Here is a 14,641-nt window from a genome sequence, read left to right on the forward strand (position 1 = left end):
GCAAAACTGCAGGCCACAAAGCAGTGTTTATCTCCTCATGACAATTGAGCACGGAAGGTTGAAAGGAAAAACAAGCATTTAATAATGTAAAACACTGTGGGCCTTTGGAAAGAAGAGCATAAGCCATTCACATACCAAGCTGGCTTAGAACAACGCTGATACAAATTAGCAGATAACTAAACCTTCTCTTCATGTTTGTTCTGGTTTGAGCTATTCTAGCAAGGTTTCCATTTTCACTCTCTTCATTGCCACTGATTCTTCTCACTGAAATTAAAACGCCACTGACAGCACAGAACTGAGCCTGACTTGCATCACTGGGGCTCTTCACTCCGTGTAGATGCACCTTGCTGCTAGAACCTGACTGCTCTACAGACTATTTCCCTCCCTGGCCTCTGCATACCTTCCTTCCATTTGGGGCTAGCATAGCACAAGGCAACATAATTTATGCTAGTTAAAAGATTAAAGTACAAATTGCTTCTTAAGTGTGACTATATTAAAGGAGTAGAGAACTGTTGGAACAGACAGTAAATGTCAAAGTGAGAGGGTGTACCTTCAAAGCTCACCCAATGCACCATACTTAAAAATGTAAATTTAAAAAACTTATTAAAATACTAGATTTTATATTAGCATTTATAAAGCGCAAGTTCAGAGTCCTTTTCATAATTCTGGCAAATCCCTTTTGCAGTTTAATAAAAGAAGATATTCAACATTTGCATGTAAGGACCCAATGGACATCTTTTTTTCCCCATGGTCCACACGTGAGTAAAAAATGCAACCCTTTGGAAAGTGCTTTGATGTTAGGAAGGGTTTATTATTATGTTATTTCAGAGGCATAGAGGAAGTATTAGGGAATGAAAAAATTTAAAGTATTAGCAAATTGTGTGGCTTCTAACTGGGCAGCTCAGACCTCTTTTCATGATGTTTGACTATTTTACATCATGCATATGCTCTTTATATTATTTACATATTAAAAATGCAGCAAATACAGTGTGCCATCTTTGTTTTTGGTGTAAGCCAATCTGTGCTATCAAAAGAATAGAAGAGTATTGCATCTGATGAACTGGTGTATTTTACTATAGAAATTATTATAATTCCCACCTATCAGTAATAGAATGGATTAAGTGAATATCCCACTGGGTTCAGCTGGCTTTGGAGAAGATGACTGCAGTCCCAGAGACCACCCAAAAAAGGGGAACTCTAAAAGGTGCCCTGAATCAGAAATTTTCCTACTGATTAAATAATTTGACATAAATAATTGAAAGCATTAAGAAGGATGTTCATACTCTTTATTCATCCAGTATTATTTCTGTGGGCTGCATGAGAGAAAGCAAGGTGTATTTTGCACACTCGTTTTTTTTCATTTCATGCTTGGTATTGTTCTCTACTCTGGAATTGCTTCCTGAATAAAAGTGCCTTCCCAAAGAGACAAGAGGATGCCAACTGAAATTTTACCTTTATGAATCTTGACTAGTGAACCTTCAGCACCATAAACTTTTTTTATTTAGTGGAATTAACACTGACAGCTATGGATTAGAAGCTATCAGGCATTAAAACACTAACCCGCCACTTCTCTTTATTTCATCAAAACAGAAAGATTTTGCTAACTCCCTGTTTTTATTAAATTATCAGTTACATATTAGCTTATTTCTTGTGCTGGAATTTTTAGGTCATCAACATACACTAAAAACCTATTTGCAGGATCTCTGCAAGGTATTTTCACTTCTGCTACTGAAAGGTTTCTTAAAAATAATTTACTCTTTGGCTAATGCTGCTGAAACTGGGTCCAATCAACATCAGTTGTAGGACCCAACACAGCAGTTGCACACTATTCCCCACTCTTACTATGCACCCTCAGCCATTCGCTATTGGGCATTTAGCATCCCCTCGCTGCAGTGTGGTTTTAACTATATGTAGGTATGCAGACAAATCAATCTCTGAAAACATGACTTGATTTGCTCATAATTGCACTAAATGTGAATAAATTATTGATAAAGAAGTGACAAAGATAGGTATTTAATTTAGAAAGTGGGTTTTGCAATAAATACTGCAACAGTGAATTGCGTGATCTAAGAGGAGTTCCTGTGAAAGCACCAACTACAGAAAGGAGCAGGAGATGAGGGTTTTCCAGGTGCTCCCAGTAACCTCCACACACTTTACATTTAGAACAGAAAAATAAATGGAGGAAATAAGACCTTGGAAAGCAAAAACTCTGAGATAGGTCACCAAGGGACAATATTGTTGCTGACACCCTTAAATGTGGTGCTTCCACCTATGTTTTGCCCCCTCAAAGCAGGTCATTTTTCCATTCTATCAGAGTCCTAGTTAAAAGAACAGTAAGGAGACTTGATTGAAACATCCAATATTGACTGCATACATCAGAGATTACTATTGACATTTTCTCTCTCCTTGATCATAACATTTCTGCTAACTTGTGAAATATATGAATAAAAATAGAAACAAATTAAAATGAAACGAACATGGAATTTAGAAGTGTACTTGGAGTTTGTGGCTGCAATATCTGTTGAGTAAACAAAAGATACAGCTAACAACAGCCATTGAAATGTGTAAGCATCCCAATAAACTGCTTCTTGTTGCTGCTAAGGCCAGTTTCAGTTCCCATGGAAACAGGTGATGGATTGCCAAAAATGAGATTTGATGTTTTAAAATAATCAGTGATTTCAGCTGGTGATTATTACAAAAGTATTGCACTCTTCCTCCAGTGAAGAGGTATTATGCTGGGAGTAGGAAAAGAATGCATGGCAGCTGGCAGACAGCAACAGAGTTGTTAAAATTCTTGCAAATGGTATTGGTTGGTGAATGACAACAGCAAATGCTGTTTCTTGAGAAATCATTCAGCAAAATCTAGCAAAACTCTAGCCTTTGAGGTTTTGAAGAAAAATACATAAAACTTTGTTGTACAGATCCTTGCTTCAGTGCTTTCAAGTGCTTCTCCCAGATGAGGTCTCCTTTATACCTCTATTTTGTGAATTCAAGTAGCCAAGAGCACATAAGATGGGAATAGCTAGATAGATACTCACCCTGCTTTTTGAGCTATGAATTTATTTGCAAATTACACATTAGGTTCCAATCCTACAAATAAGCCACCACAAAGTGCTGGCAATAGTCTGTTTTCCAGTGATCGGAGGGTAGGTCCAGAGGTGACACTTATCTGGGAGGGATCAGTGTCAATATAGGGATTGTAGTGGGAGCCTGGATTGAGAGGATTTTGTGGAGAAGAAAGTCAAGAAGAGCGAGACGGCTCATGGAACTGGCATGATGGCTTCTCTGATCTCTTGGAAAGCTGGCTCTTGTTCCTATGGGGCTTCCGGATACAATGGTGACAGAAGCACAAGCCACGCTCTCAGGACATTCTCTCTCCCTCTGCCACGTGAGTGAAAGCTGAAGATCACCAGTCCCAGATCACAGTTTTCCAACTCCTTTTCATCCACCCTCTGTTTTCCTTCCTCCATCAGGGCTAAACAACACAATCCACCTCGCTCTGTATCCACCATCTTCACACATGTGCCTGTCTTGACCCAAGTATGGTTTTCTTAATTTCCACCTATCAATCAAGTGAAAAAGGGGGAAAATTCCTCCAGCATTTCCCTTTCTTATTCTTTCTCCTTGCCACCACAATGATATCAAGTAGGCTGGTATATTCTACTCTTTTCTCATTCTAGTGACAGGAGTTCAGAGGGAAAAGGAAAGACAACAAAGCTGAACAAGCAAGTGATGACTGCGGTCACCCAGTAAAGAGATGCCTTGTTCATCTCTGTCTAGAATCAGTCCTGACATGTAAACCAACACATTCTTCCAATGTATAACAATAGCCACAGGCATATATTGTGAAATAAAAGGTAGTGTTAACATGTGTCAGACAAACAGACTGTTTTTTCTCACTTCTAATTGCAAGATACCTTTACAAAGTTTCTCCAGAGCCAAAAAACACCCTTCTCAGATCAGACAATCCCATGAAACCTCAGACATGGCACGTACAATTTATTTAAATTCATTTGGAATCTGTTAGATGAAGGCCAAGCACAAAACAGCTAAAGATTTCACTCACAACTAAGGATCAGAGATAAGCCATAGGCAGGCTGCCAGCTTCTTCCTTTCTCTGCAGCATTAATTAACGTAAGGTCTGCTTCACATTTCCTTCCATGTACCAAATTCTTTAAATTCAAGTTGAATACTGTTAACAAAGTAGACTTGATGCAAATCAACCACAAAAGCCACAATACATCCCCAGAGTGCAGAGTTCTGTGGGGTTTTTTTTTTTTTTACTTCCTGAATCACACAACAGTTTGCAACATGAAAGTAAATGTGCCAAAATGATAGACTTCAAAATCATCCTGCATAAATCCCTATTATGAAATTACAAACTTGTATGTCTTAACACCTTTGCATAGCATATAAAAATCCACTAGAATCAGGAGGAAAGACAGCATTTGTCCGTCTCTGCAGAGAAAGTATTTAATAATCCTTTGTAGGAACAGCCAAAAGTACTGACAGATACATTTTACTTCAGTCAGCTTTGATTAATAAAAGTTAATTGGTAAACATAAGACATTACCTTCTGCTATATTTGATAAGTCACAAGTATTTTGCATCTATTTCCATAAAAATAGAGATATGTGAGGGGTCCGAAAAGATAAATTCTTCCCAGGGATTTGTGAACAATCACCACTTTTTAAGCATAAAGCAATCATTTTCTTTTGCCTATTTGCTCTTAAGAATGACTGAAACACTTTTAAATAGTCTTATCTTGGCTGCATATTAAATTTTCTCCATTTGTAGACAGAGTAGTTCAAAGATGGAAAGGAAAATGTTTTTCCACAAAGGCACATTAGTTGTTACAGGATTATAACTCGTGATTTGTCCCTAATATCATCATTAGTTCTGATTAGGAAAGGCAGCAGATGCAAGAATTGAGCCCCAAAGTACAATGACAGCTAAGTCTTCATTTTTACCCACCTCTTAATTATATATGGTTTTTAAAAAATAGTGTAGGAGTTCACTTTCAAGAAGAAATGCTGTTAGCACTTTTTTTCATAGTCCATATTTTCTGTCTCAAAGTACATTTGCCCCTAGAAAGCCACAAAATCACAAATCAATTTCTACTGCAAGCTGCCCTAAGTAAATCATCCTTAAAAAGCAAAAAGGTTTCCTTCTAGTGATACTTCCTTTTGTTCTGCCAATTCCAAATCTGTGAATAATAAATGTGCGGCACATCAAATTATTTGGTTCTTTAAACGTGGTCATCTTAGGAAAAACAATATCCAAGAGTCAGATTTTTCAGCTGTTGAAGATTGTACTGAAAGATATGAGCAGCTGAGGCCCATTAAAACACAACATTAGTTCCAAGCATCCACTTTTTCTAGCACAAAATATGGATTCTACAGTGATCGTAACAGCAGCAACTTCCCCTGGCTTATGAAAAAAATATATAGTAAAAAACCCTCTGTGGTTTGTGGTCCAAATTTGTAATGAAACATATTGGTCAAATCCCAAAATGAGCCTCGCATCTCATCACTCGGCACATCTCTCTTGGGAGGAATCCACTTCCAAATGAGCCTTGCTAACAGGATTTTGGCAGCAAGTTTTTCTACTCTCCCTTTCCCACCCCACGATGGGCTGTGTTGCTCCTACATTTGGCACATTCACGGTCCCCAAATATGACTGTCTTCCCCTGCCTTCATCTAACCAACACACGAGATTACACCCTGAAAGTTCGGAGGTCTGATTGAATTACTTTCTGAAACATATGGTTAAAACTGGTGGCAAACAAATTAGAACAGAGAGAAAAGCAGCAAGGTTGAATCTAGACAAGTTAAACAGCTTTAGAAAATAATCCTGGGATTCACTTACCCTGAGGTGTTAACGTTTTCCTCTGCTGAACACAGTAGACAATAATACTCAAAACAGTCCACTGACAGCATTCAGGATACTCAAATTGAGAACTTGAGATGATGGGAGATTTCCCTACAGTCTTTCATATGCACATGGGCCTTGGGGATAACAGCAACATTTTATGTAAGATGATTCCTAGTGTTGCCTGGTCCTTCAAAGCAAAATTAGTCAATGCAGAAGTCTGGCTCAAAAAATGAGTAACAGGGTACTAAGAAAATTCTGTTTAAAGAAAGAACTTAATTCTACAAAACAATGTTCTTTCTCAGTACTGACTTGAAAATTAACATGGAGCTTGTAAAAGGTGCAGACAGATAAAAGCAGCTTTTAGGCTTTTTGTCATGTCTCTTACTGCTGAGAGGTGTCACTCCGTAATGTTACCAGACTTAAAAGATCCAAAAACTTCATTTTAAATAAGAAATAAAAGCATTGCTCAGCTAATACACTGCAGAGTTGACAGTTTCTGAATTTATTATTCACTAATGCTAAGCATCTCAATTTTAATTAAATTATTATCCGGTGTATGTGAAAAGTAATTATGTGCAACTAACATTAAGTTGTATGACAGGCTAGTGTTCATAGAGAAATTGCTGGCTATGGAGCTGCTCATATAAAAATGAAGTGGTGTTTGTTTTAAAGTGAAGAATATATACATGGCACATTAAGTGAGCTGCTATCATCAAGGCAAAACCTCATCTAATGTTAATACCAGGTCAAAGGACAATGTATCTGCAGATGCTTTAATTTTTCTCATCTTTTAAAGCCTGCTTAGCTACAGCTACTTTTTATTGTTATTCTGAGACTATCATTAATATATTTACAATTTTACCTTAAGAAATGGCTAGTAAATCTGCACCACCTTAGCTTACTTGCAAGGTATTAGGAGTGTTACAAACCACAGCGAGTCACATTTGACAGTTGCCTGTGCCGAACATATTTTCATTCCACAATCCATCAGCACATTCGGTCTCTATGAGTTACCAATGACCACACACATTCAGATGCATAATGAATTGTCCTTACAGAAAAAAAAAAAGATATTAAACTCATGTATACCTAAAGGCAATGCAATTCATCTTCCCTGTCTAGTGGGATGAAGTGCATTTGTGAAGTGTTTTGGCTCATTAACAGTTAACTAAGTGACAGAACGTCCACCCAGCTGAAAGGGACAACCCAGAAGTGCCTTTTTATGGCAAAAAATGAACTCTCCTGATTTGTGTCAGACATAATTCCACTAACAAAAGACATGAGTTAATATTCATCTGACTGCAGCTTACTAGCGGAAAAAATAATTTCCCTGTAATACAGTGACAGTGATAATGTCTTTACAGTAAAAGTTTCCTTCTTAAAGAATCAACCAGCAATAAATGAACTGATGGCTTGAGTGAACCTTTTCAGTGAAAAAGTCCTTCAGTTAGAAAAAGGTAAAAAGAAACCCCTCTAAGAGTACTAAGAATTTAATTTCTCAATACAACAACTGAAAGGCAATTGTGGACCTTGACGGTGCTACTGTCCTTTGTGCCTCTCCAAGGTACTGTACATGCCTCGTGTAAAGAAAGTTAAATGCGCTCTGCTTTTAAGTCTGATGAAGTACACCCAGGCAAGGCAGCTGAAGACTTGACATCTCAGAGTAGCAATTTCTTTTGATGCAGTTACCTTTAGAGAGGCTATTGTTTTCTGAGAGATGTGAGGGGAAACAGGAGAAATCATCCCATCAGTCAAGACCCAGGATAACAGTGCAGTTGTAATTCCACATTAGTCTACTGGTGTGTTTAGAAAACATTAATCTGTGTAGGTATAACCTGAACTCTTTTCCAAAACTTCCTGGGAATTTTCACCTAAGGTAAGAATATGCTTATATCCTCTTGCTGTTCATCTCTCTGCTTCCCCACTTCATCCTTTTCTAACCTGATCACAGCTTCTTTCTAATGATCTAGTAACACCCCTTTCAAATATCAAGCTGAGGCTTTTGTGACACATAATGCATAAAAGCCAAAATGAATTTACATGCCCACTGTGCAAAGGGGGGGGAGAGAAAATTTTAAAACTTAAATTATTAAATACATACCATCATGTCGCACTAGCTCTGCTGCAGATTTGTTAGTTGCCTTGAGTCATAAACTAGAACAACAACCCCAAGAGTATAGGCAGGCCATTTGCTTTGCATTCATATATTACACAGGGATTTGTTGACTTTCCATGCCCACTCATTTAGAGGGAACTTGTCATGCTATTCTTGTTTTTATCCGGGGGCTTTAACAAAATATTACGGCACCAACACCATTAAAATGGGAATTAATACATAGTTATTTGCTGCAAAATTCCACCATGAGTTACACTACTGGTTAAATTAAACAGAATGAACAATTTGAAAAAAATTGCCTATGGCTCAAAGAAAACTTTCTCTCAGAAGCTATCACAGCCATGCATACTCATAGAGTAGGATTACCACTTTGAATAAAGGTGAAATGAAAGCTATCCACTTAATTTCTGTATTTCTTCATGGCCTAAAAAATTAGCACTTTTCAGCTTAATGATTGGTAAGACAAAGAGGAAATTACAGGTTTGTTACACCCAGTCATCAGAATTCAAGAATATCTGCTGTGGTAAGAGCCTCCCTGCAGTCCTGTGTCCAGCTCTGGGGTCCTCAACATAAGGAAGACATGGATATGTTGGAGAAAGTCCAGACTTGGCCATAAAGATGATGTGAGGGCTGGAGCATCTCTGCTATGGAAACAGTCTGAGAGTGTAGGGGTGTTTCAGCTGGAGAAGAGAAGGTTCCAGGGAGACCTCAGAACAACTTCCAGTGCCAAAAAATGCTCCAGGAAAGCTGGAGAGAGGCTGCTACCAAGGACAGGGAGGAACAAGACATGGAGGAATGGGTCTAAGCTGAAGGAGGGGAGATGTAGGTGGGCACTACAGGAAAGGAAATTCTTCACTATGAGGGTGATGAGGCACTGGTACAGGTTGCCCAGAGAAGTTGTGGATTCCCCCTTCCTGGAAACATTCATGGTCAGGTTGGACAACACTGAGAGCAACCTGATCTAGCTGAAGATGTCTCTGCTCACTGCAGCGTGGATTGAATTAAATGATCCTTCAAGTTTCCCTTCCAAACTAAACTGTTCTGTGATTCTGTGATGTTAGAACTGGCAACTGTATTAACATGTTTAAATAATTATTAGAAAGCACAGAACAAATTAGCAGCCTTATTTGCCATAATCTATCTTTAAAATAATGCATACAATGATACCAGATATGCTTGACAATTCAGCAATTCTGCTACCTTGGCTCCCCAGAAATATACTCTTGGAATGCTGAATAGCTGGCAGGACTCCTCCCCATGAAAGTTCTGAATACTGATAAACAGTGAAAGAGAGAGACAGCCACAGTTACTACCTTAAACCTGCCAGGTAAACCCTACTGCAGAGCCAATTAAATGACATTCCTTGAAAGATCTTAAGAATATTTTTTTTTCTTCTCAAAACTACTGCTTACTTTTGATCTTCCATGTTTCTCACATAAAGACAACTCAGCACACTGTTTCCACAACAGTGAAAGGAATTCATTCTAGTGGTAACAGTAGTCCTGTATAGCATAAACACAATGCAGTGGTGAGTATGTGGACATTAAGGCTCTGCAGGAGTAAGAGTTGACTTGACCAACTATTTAAATTAATTTTTTTCTGAAAAGTTGCTACAGATAAACAACTGGGCAATGCCAACTTCATCTGTATTCAACAGGCATTGATGACAAATTATCATCAGGTACCACAACTACCACTCCAGTGCTCATTGTTAACACTGCTTATGTCCTCAGTCTGCCTACACTGAAGCAATGTCACTCTTAAAAATCATTGTTATAGCTGACAGATTAGCTGATTGATTTGGCTAAATAATTGTTAGCTTGTTTAAAAGGATTAAAAAAGCTTTACATTGATTTAGCAATATAAGGTACTTTCAATCTGTTTAAAGAGCATCCATACAAGGTGGCTGTATCAATTTAACTGATCAGTTTAGCTGGAGATTGATGCATCAATCTAACCAGATCACCTGCTAAACCGATCAGTTTAACTGGTACAACTCTTTGTGTACAGAAAACACGACGTTAAATGCACAACTTGCTCTACAGAAACAGAGGCCCCATAAGATATTTTTACATTCTCACAGTTTTATAAGCAGCTTCTCCCTGTCTCAGGCTTTCTGTATTTTTAGGGCTGCCATATTTACTTCCAGAATTTCACAGACAGCGATATGTGAGTGGATGGTATATGGTTTTTCCAATACTTTGGGGGAGCAGCAGACATACTGCACACAGAGTGCACAGATGATTGGTAAGCGTACCATAAATCTGTCACTTCCTGAACTTATCAGGCTTACTGTGCCACATACATCAAACTTCCAAGGAGCTTTGCACTTTCAGCATGTGTACTTCTATCACAAAAGTGTTCAGGAATACCTACACAGAAATTCCTACACGCCCTCAAGTTCCTTTCAGCCCAAAATTTCTGACCAGGAAAACATGCACATGTTTGACCCCTGCTATAGAACAGAGCTTTACAGTCCCCCATTCGTAAGCATTACTGTGATGCTACGTTACATTACAAATAACAGAAGATTTCACCCTAACAATCCCAACAGGGTAGGAGTAAAGCATAGCATATGAAAAATCAGGATTTTATAGTAACAAATGCACAACATGCAATTTTGCAAATCTGTAAGAAAACTTACACCAATCTCATGTTCAAACACTGGCTTTTGGCCTAGGTCAGTCTGCTCTGCTCCCTCACAACAGCTCCCAAGAATCTGTCGGATACCTGGGTAACAAGGCTTTTTCACCATCTGCACATTTTTGATTTGTGTATTCTCAGCATTGACAAAAGAAAATTTGTAATGCAGCAGGAGTGGAGGAAGTAGATTCTTAATGGTTAATAACTCAGGATTTGTCACTTAGCTCTCTTCAAGAGATTGCCCAGAAACCCATTGTTTCATCTTCCAGCTTGTTTCCCATCAAATTACTATTAAATTATTCATAAATTATTACATAGTTGCCTCACATCCCTGCAATGCTAATTTTAACAGTTTCAAAGAGGCTGTAATACTAGCTTTCAGGTTTAAAAAATGCATATAAGCAGCAGTAAAATATACAGTAGAGATTAATAAAATTAAAATCCAAGGAGATTTTTCCCTTTCTAATATAAACTCTAAAGACTCACCACCCCTTCTGGAACTCAGCAATACCCCATTACCATCAGTCACCAGCACATCTATCCCTTTGAACACATGGAAGTGCAATACACAGATAAAAATAACCACCAACATCACTCTTGGCATTTCAATGGTTTCCTAATAAATAGGCAAGTAAATAAAAAATATTTTTATCTACATTTATTGATGTTACAGCTAACCCCCTTTAGTCTCTAAATAAAACTAACTGTGCAGGTAAAATCACAGGATGGTTTCCTAACTGTTTCAGGAAAGGATAAATGAGCACAACTTGAGATAATAACTAATCAAAGTGCAAGTAGTTTGCCATTAGTGGGTAAGCTTCTAATTAGTCAAAAAGAAATAAAACTGTCACTGTAGGCTAAAAAGATAAGGAAAAAATAAGCAATATTTAGAATTTTATCATGAGGGAACGAGTATTAAGCATAACTATGTTAAAAAAAATAAATCAGACTCGTATATTAAAAAAGACCAATCTCAGTATTCATTAAGTTAGTCCACTCAAGTAAACGTAATTGAGAGATGAGCATTTACTTTTCCAAAATGTATCATGAAAATGAATAGCGTGAAGCAAGTGCAGACATTCCACATATCTCGTCCCTTACGCCGCACCAGGCCCATTAAAACCACATGAATTATTTTGTCAAACTGCTTAGGAAGTTCAGAGATGGTCTTAAAATAGTCATTTATCTCAAACTTAGTATGAACAAGGCTACTTTATTCTCTTTAAACCTTAATTAGTGTACTTAAAATGTAAGTTGTGTTATCAAATATAATTCATCATATTTTCGGGTGGAGGTATTTTGAGCTTTGAAGTGACTTACATTCTGCTGCTTGGGATAATCTTGTGCCCGTCTCTAAACCATGTCACTTGGGGTCTCGGGTAGCTCAGTATCTGTAGGAGGTTCAGAACTGCAGCTTGTCCTTCAGTCACAGTTTTTCTCTGGTTTGTGTCCATGAAACTTCCCATGTCTGCAAAGAAAAAAGGATTCCACTAAGTCCTGGAAGTTCTTGTGTCTCTCAATTCCTTTCAGGGGACAGAGAAATAACTGTGTTTTATAATAGTCTTTGTTGTAATTAGCCAATATGATGCTACAGAGCACGAGACAGTTTTGATTAAGACAGATTTGGACAGACCTAAGGCATAAGGCAAATCCAAGTGCTATAGTGCACAGAGACAGCACATCAGTCAGGGGTACAGCATAGGCTCAACGTCCCTCAGTTAACTGAGAGCTGCAGTTTAATGGAGGGATGTTTGGGGTTTCTTTTAAAGAAATGCATTCCTTTAGATTTCACAGGCAAGTAGTGTATAGAATATTATCTTTTTTTTTTTTTTAATGAAAATTTGAATGGAAGAGAGAAAACTACAGTTGCAGAACATCTGAAGGTTTTATTTCATAGCCAAGTCCATGTATACATGGAGTCCTTGTAAGAAATCAAACATTTTCTTCTTGGAGGGGTTTTTTTTTGGTGTTTTTTTCCTTTTGCATCCCATTCCTAGCCATTAAAATAAACAGGGCTGTAGACTCCTATGTATTCATCCTCCAAAGAACTTCTATGCATTTTAATTTGCTTTACACCAAGAAGCTGACGCACACAGAGAGAACTATCCTGGTTTCTGCCACTGAATTCTGGTGTGGTGCTTGTTTTTTAAGGACCACAGGGTTCTTTACAAGTTCTCTGCTGCAGAGAAGGAGGCAAAGAACACTGAAGCACAGAAGACTACTCTCAGGTCTGTGGATGGCAGGAGATGAGAAGAGACAGAACAAGAGCAGAAATTAAAAACACATGGTATTTTAAAGAAGCTTTAATCATCTTTGTGATTTTCAAGTTATTTATTCAGACATAATCAGCATTGTACTTCCTCTGTTGCTCCATATTTCTTACAACTGTAATCAGATCATCTACTTGAAAAGAAGTTTCAAACTGCGTAGGTGGATCTAATTAACTTCGCTGTCATATGATTATTTTAGTCTTCACAACCCAAGAGTTTTTAAGCCCATTCTGTAATTAAGATTTACTCAGCAGTTTTCTTAAAAATATCTGTTCCCCTTCAGTTAAGTAATACGTTAGCATGTGTTGAGAATATTTTTTTTAATTATTTAACAAGTTCCCTGCTACTTCAGAGATTGGGGACATGGAAAATACCTCAGAACATTCTCAGTGCACATTATAATTGTGCCTTTCCATTTTTCACTAAAATTTTGAGTTTAAGTGCATTGTGAAACTTCCTCTATTCAGCAGCAAAAATACTTCATTTCCTGTGAACCCCTCCTAGCTGAAGAACCAACACAGTTCCCTGTAACCCCATACCTTAAGCAACCCCTCAGAATGCTGCTCTCTGCTATGGTTTGCAATAACCAAAATGACCTGCATTATATCCACCCAGATTAAATCAATTAACTTAAATAAAAAATGTTAAAATACAGAAAACAATCACATGGTATGAGGAGCCACCCTGTGCAGAGGATATTCAGAACTTGTAGAAGACTTGAATTTGTAGAAATGAGTCTGAGAGGTTTCACTACAGAAACCCTGTATGTCACTACAGGTTCAACACCAAAGGTCTCCCAAGTCATAACAGATTTGCTTTGCTATGTTTCAACTTCCCTATCAGTGAAAATAAATAAATATACATTCTATACAGTTTAACACACACAGAGAAGTCTTCAAAGAGCACCTTTCTGCCCTGCTCAGCAACACAGAACTACAAACGGGGGGAGGGGGGGGGGGGGAGTGGGGGGGGTGGGGGGGTGTGAATTAAAAGCAAAGCAAAGCAAATAGTTACACTCTTTCCTTTCTGGAGAACAACCGAAGTCACACACCCAAAAAGCCTGGAGAAACAAAACTCTTCACTGCAAATCTTTCCCTCATTCAGAGGGGAATAAAGCTGTCTTTTCAAGAGACAAAATTCTTTAGCAGCAGTATCAAGGTAAAGTATTCCTGTGCCTCCTGCTCACTATCATTCCCAGAAGTACTTCCTCGGGAATTGCTCCTCCACGATGCCCATACAAGTGCCTGTACAGCTGCGGAGGCAATCAGACAGTGGGAAAGAAATAGTTTAACAAACTCTACAAAGTAATTGTTGCTTTTTCTTTTAAATTTTGGAGAAGTTTCCCCATCCACAGCTGCACAGACAAGTTTCCTACCAAGCCTAAAGGGATAGCGTGCTATGTGCAATACAAGAGTGGGAAAAATTAGTGGGATGGAGGAGAAAATGGGCAGGTTTCCCCGGTACTGCTACCAAAGGTTGCATCCCCTGAAACCACAACTGTGGCTGCAACTCCAGAGGCATCTAGACTGATGTAATGGCTCACTGGTGCAGAAAGAGAAGCAGCTCACCTCACCTTCCCTTGCTCACCTTGTTGGAGGTCCCCCACTCCACTCAGTTACACTTGCTCACACCAGCTTTCACTAGGATCCTCTGCGACCTGAGATAACTCACTAAAACACTAGAAGAACCATCAGAAAAGCATTTGCAAGGGTCTGGCATGTATCAGAGTGAGCACAAG

General features: G+C 38.3%; 1 protein-coding gene across 1 annotated transcript in view; it reads right to left on the reverse strand.

Moving 5' to 3' along the window:
- Positions 1-14,641, reverse strand: part of SDK1 (sidekick cell adhesion molecule 1) — a gene marked incomplete at its 5' end in the record, with an annotated part of 398,756 nt that overhangs the window by 259,086 nt on the left and 125,029 nt on the right. The window contains one exon of the mRNA XM_084271072.1: positions 11,954-12,101. Coding sequence (XP_084127198.1) covers positions 11,954-12,101 — 148 coding nt within the window. The remainder of the gene's footprint in view (positions 1-11,953; positions 12,102-14,641) is intronic.

This window comes from Gallinula chloropus (assembly GCF_964237585.1).
Source record: "Gallinula chloropus genome assembly, chromosome: 15".
NCBI classification, from domain to species: domain Eukaryota; kingdom Metazoa; phylum Chordata; class Aves; order Gruiformes; family Rallidae; genus Gallinula; species Gallinula chloropus.